At 41.9% G+C, this 10,438-nt stretch overlaps 1 protein-coding gene and 1 long non-coding RNA gene across 3 annotated transcripts; one reads left to right on the forward strand and one right to left on the reverse strand.

Moving 5' to 3' along the window:
* Positions 1-393: 393 nt before the first annotated feature.
* Positions 394-2,797, reverse strand: LOC133645251 (uncharacterized). 2 transcript variants are annotated; one of them, XR_009824934.1, is made up of 3 exons: positions 2,698-2,797; positions 696-946; positions 394-613 (listed from the first exon to the last, which is right to left on the reverse strand). It is a non-coding gene; the product is annotated as an uncharacterized LOC133645251 (long non-coding RNA). The 2 variants fall into 2 exon arrangements; XR_009824935.1 differs by lacking the exon at positions 2,698-2,797 and adding an exon at positions 2,017-2,126.
* Positions 2,798-4,632: 1,835 nt separating this feature from the next.
* LOC133644885 (melatonin receptor type 1A-like) lies at positions 4,633-9,583 on the forward strand. The gene is made up of 4 exons (XM_062039637.1): positions 4,633-4,751; positions 5,415-6,069; positions 6,168-6,465; positions 8,814-9,583. The coding sequence occupies exons 1-4, from the start codon at positions 4,633-4,635 to the stop codon at positions 9,581-9,583; spliced, it is 1,842 nt and encodes a 613-aa protein (XP_061895621.1).
* Positions 9,584-10,438: the final 855 nt, after the last annotated feature.

Here is a 10,438-nt window from a genome sequence, read left to right on the forward strand (position 1 = left end):
CGTCATCGTTGACGAAAACAACACTGGTGTGTGACAATCATTGGTACTTTAACTTTACGTTAAGTAATGAATTAATTCCCCTGGTAATCAGTGTTAAAAATAACATTCAAAATATAAAACTGTTGTGTTTACTAGGGGAGGTGACGGCAAACATACACCAGGGGGAAGTATGAACAATGTTTTATTATATATATAGACAATATATATATATATATATATATATATATATATATATATATATATATATATATATATATATATATATATATATATATATATATATATATATATATATATATATATATATATAATAATAACCAATACAACTACACTATAGAATGAAGTGTGTGACCAAAATGCCAGAGTGTGTGATGTAAGACTGTGTGTGTAGTTAGCTGTTGTGTATTACCGTGATGTTGGATGAGGAAGTAGACAAGTCCAAATTGGGCAAGGCAGAAGGGGTCCAAGATGCGCGAGGGGTCCGTGGGGCAGAGAGAGAGACGTCAGAGTCCGGGGGGGCGAGCGAGAAGTCGGGAAACGAGGAAGCCAGTCCAAAACACAGGGGAAGATCCAGGGAATAGTGAGACGCTCACAGTCCAGGCGACGGAGGGTACTGCGGGGACACGGGAGAAACAAGGGACAAGTAAGCCACGGAGAGGGAAACAAGACGAGAGAGCATAAAGCTTGACGCTTACGGTACACCATGAGAAAACTAAGTTCCCGCGCCGATCCTTGGGTCCACCCTGCCTTTATCCGGCACGCCCTCATCAGTCTCAGGTGTGCCGATAGCCGGTGAGTGTTTGCAGCTGGCGGCTGCTGCAGGGCGGAGACGTGCACGGCGCGTCCCTGGATTTGCGCGGCCGTGGGCGTGTCCCAAGGTACGCGCAGATGTCAGGGGTCTGAGCCGTAACAGTATCCCCCCCCCTATGGACAGATTCCAGATGTCCTAGAAGTAGAACCCCCCAAAAAACAGGAACAACAGTCAAGGGAGGGCGGAGGGGAAAACTGGTGGTGGGTCGCCGGCCCAAGTGTCCCCGAATCCACCGGGGACGAGTCTGGTGGCGGCGGCGAGTAGAACGCCGCTGAGGCCGGCGAGGCGGGCGACCCAGGAATGGCCACCATCTTGGCCGTAGGGAGGGCAGACACGAGTGGCGCCATGGGTCTGAGCCGTAACAAAAACATTCTCATGCATTTTAATCCATTCATCCATTTTCTACCGCACCTGTTCAAGAAGTCGCATTAACGGTAAGAAGTATTTTATTTATCATTGGTTAGCTTCAGAATAACAATGTTATTAAAAAGAATAAGAGACGTATTATACTCTAAAAATGTTGGTCTTATTTAAAAATGCACGCATTTAGTTGTATTCAGTGTTAAAAAATATTATATGGCTCTCACGGAAATGCATTTTGAAATATTTGGCTTTCATGGCTCTCTCAGCCAAAAAGGTTCCCGGCCCCTGGGTTAGATGCTTCTTTTCCTTAGCTCGCCATCAAAAAGAGAAGCCTGGCTTGTGTAAGAGCCAGGACCATTCTTATAAATCCATGTGTACACAAAATATCTTCTTTAAATAACACTAATTGTATTATAAAGTATCCAGAATATGTTCTAGTTCTTTCCTCAGTATTGTACAATATAAATCAATAAACATGTCAGAATCACAATATGCAATAAAATGCTAAAATAACTATTAGCAGCATAAATATGAGCTATACCAGGGGTCGGCAACCCAAAATGTTGAAAGAGCCATATTGGAGCAAAAATACAAAAACAAATCTGCCTGGAGCCACAAAAAATTCAAAGCCATATTACATACAGATAGTGTGTCATGAGATATACATTGAATTAAGATGACTTCAAGGAAACTAAATGAGCTCAAATATAGCTACAGATGAGGCATAATGATGCAATATGTACATATAGCTAGCCTAAATAGCATGTTAGCATCGATTAGCTTGCAGTCATGCAGTGTCTGATTAGCACTCCACACAAGTCAATAACATCAACAAAGCTCACCTTTGTGCATCCATGCACAACGTTAAAAGTCTGGTGGACAAAATGAGACGGAAAAAGAAGTGGCATAACAGTTAAACACGTCCTAGAAAGTCGGAGAAAGTTATACATTTAAACAAACTACGGTGAGTTCAAGGACTGCCAAAATTAGTAGGACAAAACGGCGCTCGCCAAATACTCGAATCAGTGAAGCATATTTAATATAAACAATGTGCTTTATAACAATTAGGGAGGTTTGTGTCATGTTTGTCCTCCTACAGAAACCATATTAAAACAAAAAATATATTTTTTTCCCCTCATCTTTTTCCATTTTTCATACATTTTTTAAAAAGCTCCACAGAGCCACTAGGGCGGCGCTAAAGAGCCGACCCATGACCTATACCAGGGGTCGGCAACCCAAAATGTTGAAAGAGCCATATTGGACCAAAAATACAAAAACAAATCTGTCTGGAGCCGCAAAAAATTAAAAGCCATATTACATGTGTCATGAGATATACATTGAATTAAGAGGACTTAAAGGAAACTAAATTCGCTCAAATATAGCTACAAATTAGGCATAATGATGCAATGTGTACATATAGCTAGCCTAAATAGCATGTTAGCATCGATTAGCTTGCAGTCATGCAGTGACCAAATATGTCTGATTAGCACTTCACACAAGTCAATAACATCAACAAAACTCACCTTTGTGCACTCATGTACAACGTTAACAGTTTGGTGGACAAAATGAGACAGAAAAAGAAGTGGCATAAAACACGTCCTAGAAAGTCGGAGAAAGTTATGCATGTAAACAGACTATACGGTGAGTTCAAGGACCGCCAAAATAAGTAGGACAAAACGGCGCTCGCCAAATACTTGAATCAGTGAAGCATATTTAATATAAACAGTGTGATTTATAACAATTAGGGAGGTTTGTGTCATGTTTGTCCTCCTACAGAAACCATATTAAAACAAAAAATATATTTTTTTCCCCCTCATCTTTTTCCATTGTTCATACATTTTTGAAAAAGCTCCACAGAGCCACTAGGGCGGCGCTAAAGAGCCGCGGGTTGCCGACCCCTGACCTATACGAAGCAGTCAGTGCACTAAACGTGCTTCTTATCAAAACACAGTTAAAAGTACATTCAATACACAAATAGTTATGAAAGGTTGAAGTCATAAAGCTTGTATGTGGACCATTGAATGAAACAATGGAAGAAAGATTCATGCTAAAGGTGCTATGTTCATAAATATAGACTCACCAACAGTCACACACGGCTTACTGACAACAAACTCCGGCGCTGGTAGTCGGCTCTATGAAGTTACAAATGGGCATTTTAGTTTAGACACAATATTTCAGGTGAAAAGGAGAATAAAAACCTACCTGGAGCAGAAATACAATCTGTTTCCCCTCAAGTCCTGTCTACTGGCCACTTCCTGCTACCGGCATATAACCAAAGCTGATTGGACTGTGGCGGTCACGTGACTAGGAAGAGCGCAAAGAGTAAATAGAAAGCAAGACAATGCCAGTCACTGCAAAAAGTATGGATTTGACACCTGCGTTACATATATGTGTATATATATATATATATATATATACACATATATGTAACGCATATATATATATATATATATGTATAATCTGACTGTGATGAAGTCAGTGCCTCACCAGCCATGAACCTCACCGCACGTCACTGATATATACACATATATGTAACGCTGGTGTCATATCCATACCTTTTGCAGTGACTGGTATTATCTTGCTTTCTATTTACTCTTCCTAGTCACGTGACCGCCACAGTCCAATCAGCTTTGGTTATATGCCGGTAGCAGGAAGTGACTGGTATGCTCTTACTTCCTATTACTATTATTAATATTGTTATTATTATTACTATAATTGTTATTATTACTATTATCAATATTATTATTACTATTATTATTATTTTTAATTATAATTACCACCAACTGTGTTCTCTTCAGTGCATCAAAAGGTTCATAAAGATCAACATTAAAACAATCACTTCTATTAATGTGCACGATTGCAATGATTTTGTAGAAAACAACGTTTTACTTTCTCACTTGTTCATTTTTTATGGTTTTATTTGCTTCACTCGTCCGACAAAGTTTGTCAAATGTTTTATTTGTCCTTTTTATGAAGAATAGAAGCTGATTATGGCAACATTTATCATTAACATTGATATAAAATGTCCCAACTTTGGATTCAAAATTACAGGAAAAAATTATTTGTGTAAATCAATCTTGCTTTAAGAATCCAATGAATGAATAAATACAAAGTATAGAATAACAATGTCATGTTTTTTCTTTTCAAGCCTACAAGTATTGTGTTTATTTTAAAAAGTTGATAAATTAACATTTTATATGACAGACTTTTTAAAGTTGTTTAATGAGCAACTTATATCCAAATTCCTGAATATCTGAAATGAAGCTTTTTTTGTTGTTGTTGGTGGTTTTTTTTCTTAACTTAACATCTGAATGATTATAAATAACACTTTTTTTTTCTTTGTTCATGTTTCGTGTTAGGTGGTTACTCAAAACATTTCAACGTAAACTGAATGGACTTTGGCGACTCAATGGCGCCTCTAGCGGCCATCGAGCCAACAACAAGTTGACGAAGAAGACATGTTGGTGGTGCGCGTGCGTGAGCCGCCGTGCACGTGCACGCAGCAGAGGAGCATCGGTGAACACAAAGTGATGAAGATGATGGGCAGCATCGACATGAGGAAGAGGCTGAAGAGGGTGTGCGCGCACACGCACTGGGGGCGGGAGGAGAGAGAGAGAGAGAGAGAGTAGGTGAAAGATAGAGAGAGAGAGGGGGAGGGGAGGGAGAAAGGGAGAGAAAGAGAGGGAGAGAGGGAGAGAGAGAGAGAGAGAGAGAGAGAGAGAAAGAGAGGGAGAGCTAGAAAGAGAAAAAGACAAAGAGAAAGAAAGAGAGAGAAAGAAAAAGAGAAAAGAGATAGAGAGAGAGAGAAAGAGAGAGAAGGTGAGATAAAGAGAAGGGGATAGAAAGAAAGAAAAAAAAGAGAGAAAGAGAAAGAAACAAGATAGTGAAAAAGAGAAAGAAAGAGAGCGAGAGAGAGAGTGAAAGAGTGAAATAAAGTCAACAAGAGAGGGAGAAAGAGAGAGTAGGGGAAAGAGAGAGAGAGAGAGAGAGAGAGAGAGAGAGAGAGAGAGAGAGAGAGAGAGAAAGGGACAGAGAGAGTGGGGGAAAGAAAGAGAGGGAGAGAAAGAGAGAGTGGGGAAAGGAAGAGAGAGAGACAGAGAGACAGAGAATGGGGGGGAGAGAGAGAGAGAGCGAGAGAGAGAGAGAGAGAGAGAGAGAGAGAGAAAGGCGGGAAGCTAAAAGGCGGCTCTCACTTTCCACGTGCACGTGTGGCGGGAAACATCTTCACGTGAAATGCGAGCGCCAAAGTCCTCCTGGGAGGCGGGAGTGAGGGATGTGACAGTTGGGACTCGCACCCACCACCACCCACACCACCACCACCACCACCACCATGTGCCAGCAGCGGCGGTGAGAGATGGTGCACGGACACGGCAACTGGTCCATGGGACACGGAGACTGGTCTAAGGGACACGGAGACTGGTCTAAGGGACACGGTGACTGGTCTAAGGGACACGGTGACTGGTCTAAGGGACACGGCGACTGGTCTAAGGGACACGGTGACTGGTCTAAGGGACACGGAGACTGGTCTAAGGGACACGGTGACTGGTCTAAGGGACACGGTGACTGGTCTAAGGGACACGGAGACTGGTCTAAGGGACACGGTGACTGGTCTAAGGGACACGGAGACTGGTCTAAGGGACACGGTGACTGGTCTAAGGGACACGGTGACTGGTCTAAGGGACACGGAGACTGGTCTAAGGGACACGGTGACTGGTCTAAGGGACACGGTGACTGGTCTAAGGGACACGGAGACTGGTCTAAGGGACACGGTGACTGGTCTAAGGGACACGGTGACTGGTCTAAGGGACACAGAGACTGGTCTAAGGGACACGGAGACTGGTCTAAGGGACACGGTGACTGGTCTAAGGGACACGGAGACTGGTCTAAGGGACACGGTGACTGGTCTAAGGGACACGGAGACTGGTCTAAGGGACACGGAGACTGGTCTAAGGGACACGGAGACTGGTCTAAGGGACACGGTGACTGGTCTAAGGGACACGGAGACTGGTCTAAGGGACACGGAGACCCCATGAGACTGGTGGTGGACCCCCGGCACCTCCTGCAACTCATGCTGGAGGAGCCGCAGCCCGCCTCGCTGGGGGCCACCCTGGGGGCCACCCTGGGGCCGCGCAACTCCACGCCGGCTGGGGGCGAGGGGCCGCAGCAGCACTCCTTCCCCTGGGCGGTGACGCTGCTGGCCGGCGTGCTCATCACCACCATCGTGGTGGACGTGGTGGGAAACATGCTCGTCATCTTGTCCGTCTTCAGGAACAGGAAACTCAGGAAAACTGGTAATACTACTACTACTACTACTAATACTACTACTACTACTAACAATACTATTACTATTGCTATACTACTACTACTAATAATAATAATATTAATAATACTAGCAATACTACTACTACTAATACTAATATTACTACTACTATTACTATACTACTACTAATGATAATAATACTAATACTAACAATACTACTACTACTACTACTACTACTACGATGTTCTTTACTCCCTTAAGTTGGAGAAAATCAAAGTTGTTCTGTGAAGTTTCAGGAAGTCTGAGGTGCTTTCCTAAAATTAGACTAAGACTGACCTCAAGTTTCACCCTGATTGGAAAATGATTGAAAGGTAGATGATTGATGAGCCTTTTGCCGGGGAGAGAAAAAAATAACATTTGAGACGTGCTTAATTGTGTTTCTAGATTGTGTTCGTCAAAAATCCAATCAACAAGTGATTTAAAAAAGCCATGTTTGAATAATACGTCAACAATGTTAGCTCGAGTTGTTGTGTAGCCAGCTTAGCCTTCTAAAGTAAGACAATATCTCCACTGTCAATTAAAGGATGATTTTTTTTTTGCTGAGTCAGCGTGAGGGGGCGTGGTTGACAAATATTTCTTTTTGGTTTCAAATCTTAATTTTTTTTTGGGGGGGTGGGGTTAAAAATTGTGGATTTAGTTACAAATCGTTTTTATTTTCAACATTTTATTTTTGGTTAAGATTGTTTTTTGAAGTTTACAAATACTTTTTTTGCGGTGACAACATAAAAAAAAAATACAGATCTTTTTTCATGGTACAATAAGTAGTTGACAAATATTTATTTTTGGTTTCAAATCTTAATTTTTTTTTGGGGGGGTGGGGGTTAAAAATTGTGGTTTTAGTTACAAACTGTTTTTATTTTCAAAAATGTATTTTGGTTCCGAATGTTTTTTTTGTTACAAATTTTCTTTTTGGTCAAATTTTTCTTTTCAGTTAAAAATCTTGTTTTTGGTTATGAATGTTTTTTTAAATTATTATTTTTTGTAGTTTACAAATATTTTTTTTGCGGTGACAACTTTAAAATGTATCTTTTTTTACAGATCTTTTTTCATGGTATAATTACTGGTTGACAAATATTTCTTTTTGGTTTCAAATCTTAATTTTTTTTTGGGGGGTGGGGTTAAAAATTGTGGATTCAGTTACAAATCGTTTTTATTTTCAACATTTTATTTTTGGTTAAGATTGTTTTTTGTAGTTTACAAATACTTTTTTTGCGGTGACAACATAAAAAAAAAATACAGATCTTTTTTCATGGTACAATTAGTAGTTGACAAATATTTATTTTTGGTTTCAAATCTTAATTTTTTGGGGGGGGGGGGTTGGGGGGTTAAAAATTGTGGTTTTAGTTACAAATCGTTTTTATTTAAAAAAAAATGTTTGTGGTTACAAATGTTTTTTTTGGTGTAAATTATTGTTTGTAGTTTACAAATATTTTTTGGCAGATCTTTTTTTGTGGTACAATTAGTAGTTTGCAAATATTTATTTTTTTTATTTTTGGTTTCAAATCTTTATTGTGTTATTTTTTTGGTGACACCTTTTTGGGGGTTAAAAATTGTGGTTTTAGTTACAAACTGTTTTTATTTTGAAAAATTTTTTTTGGTTACGAATGTTTTTTTTGTTACAAATTTTCTTTTTGGTCAAATTTTTCTTTTCAGTTAAAAATCTTGTTTTTGGTTACGAATGTTTTTTTAAATTATTATTTTTTGTAGTTTACAAATATTTTTTTTGCGGTGACAACTTTAAAATGTATCTTTTTTTACAGATCTTTTTTCATGGTATAATTACTGGTTGACAAATATTTCTTTTTGGTTTCAAATCTTAATTTTTTTTGGGGGGGGGGGTTAAAAATTGTGGATTCAGTTACAAATCGTTTTTATTTTCAACATTTTATTTTTGGTTAAGATTGTTTTTTGTAGTTTACAAATACTTTTTTTGCGGTGACAACATAAAAAAAATACAGATCTTTTTTCATGGTACAATTAGTAGTTGACAAATATTTATTTTTGGTTTCAAATCTTAATTTTTTTGGGGGGGGGTCGGGGGGTTAAAAATTGTGGTTTTAGTTACAAATCGTTTTTTATTTTAAAATGTTATTTTTTGGTTAAGATTGTTATTTGTTAAAACATTTCTTTTTGGCAACATTTTTCTTTTCAGTTAAAAATCGTGTTTTTGGTTACGAATGTTTTTTTTGGTTTAAAAAATCTTTTTTTGTAGTTTACAAATACTTTTTTTGTCTTTTCCACAATTTGCTTCCCGGTCGGTCCCCCAGTCACAAGTCGTGGTTTTTGTGTGGTTGAGTTTTTTCTCTCCGACCCCCGCAGGAAACGCCTTCGTGGTGAGCCTGGCGCTGGCCGACCTGCTGGTGGCCATCTACCCGTACCCGCTGGTGCTGTCGGCCATCTTCCACGACGGCTGGATCGCCGGCTACATCCACTGCCAGATCAGCGGCTTCCTGATGGGCCTGAGCGTCATCGGCTCCATCTTCAACATCACGGGCATCGCCGTCAACCGCTACTGCTTCATCTGCCACAGCCTGAAGTACGACCGGCTCTTCTCGGGCGCCAACACCGTGGGCTACGTGGCGCTGGTGTGGGCGCTCACCGTCCTGGCCATCGTGCCCAACTGGTTCGTGGAGTCGCTGCAGTACGACCCGCGCGTCTACTCCTGCACCTTCGCCCAGTCCGTCAGCTCGCTGTACACCATCGCCGTGGTGGTGGTGCACTTCGTCCTGCCCATCGCCGTGGTCACCTACTGCTACCTGCGCATCTGGATCCTGGTCATCCGGGTGCGGCGCCGCGTCAAGCCCGACTCGCGGCCCAAGATCAAGCCGCACGACCTGCGCAACTTCCTCACCATGTTCGTGGTCTTCGTGCTCTTCGCCGTGTGCTGGGCGCCGCTCAACCTCATCGGCCTGGCGGTGGCGCTGGACCCCGGGCTGGGCCGCGCCATCCCGGAGTGGCTCTTCACCGCCAGCTACTTCATGGCCTACTTCAACAGCTGCCTCAACGCCGTCGTCTACGGCGCCCTGAACCACAACTTCAGGAAGGAGTACAAGCGCATCGTCCTCATCATCTTCAGGTTCCACTGCTGAGGGGCGGGGCTAGCGCCCGAGGAAGGACGCGTATGGGATACCAGGGTCATCGGCGCCACTTTCGGCTCTATCGTGCTGCATTCGGGGACACTGGGAGAGTCCGGGAATTTCACTGAGGTTCGAGAACAAACACGGCGTAAGCCCGGATTATGCTAGCTTGCAATTCTCTTTCTGAACACCGGAGGCAGCGTTGGCGACCACAACTCCCAGAGATGTTCAACGGTGATAAACTTTCCCATTTACATTAAAACGATCGTCAAATTGCGATTGGTAACACTTTGATAAACCCTGCAAGCAAGCTAGCACCAGCTAGCTTAAATCCTAACGCGAAAACAAGAGACATTAATGTCTTTCCTTAATAAAAGACGACATTACCCAATCGACTCCACCATATTCAACGTGAGATCGACCCACACATTTTTTCTTTAGCATTAAAAACAAAATTGAGAACTCATGTAGACCATGAAGACCACCATCCAAGAGTCCTTGGACCTTGAGCGGGTCCTGCTCATTCTGCTTCCTGATTGGTTGGAGGACTTTGATCACTAATCTCTTCAAGCCGTCAAGGTGAACATGACTCTTGAAACATCTTTAAAGTCCGTACAGTTTTTCCTTCACGCGACTGTTTTTCCTCCAGGAAAATCGTTCACCAGGTCTGCGTTAGCATCGTTAGCATCCTGGACCTTCATTGGTTTCCAACATGTGAAGCCTCCATTGTCCTCGCCGAGGTCTCGTTAGCCCGGTCCACTCGAGTCCGATCGAAAAGTGTCAGAGGGCTCTTCCCCACTCGAGCTGTCAATCATCCCCCTTCAGGGACACGCCCCTCACTAGTGCCCCCTCAACCGCAACAGGTGG

The sequence above is a fragment of the Entelurus aequoreus genome, linkage group LG28, assembly GCF_033978785.1.
Source record: "Entelurus aequoreus isolate RoL-2023_Sb linkage group LG28, RoL_Eaeq_v1.1, whole genome shotgun sequence".
In the NCBI taxonomy this organism is placed as follows: domain Eukaryota; kingdom Metazoa; phylum Chordata; class Actinopteri; order Syngnathiformes; family Syngnathidae; genus Entelurus; species Entelurus aequoreus.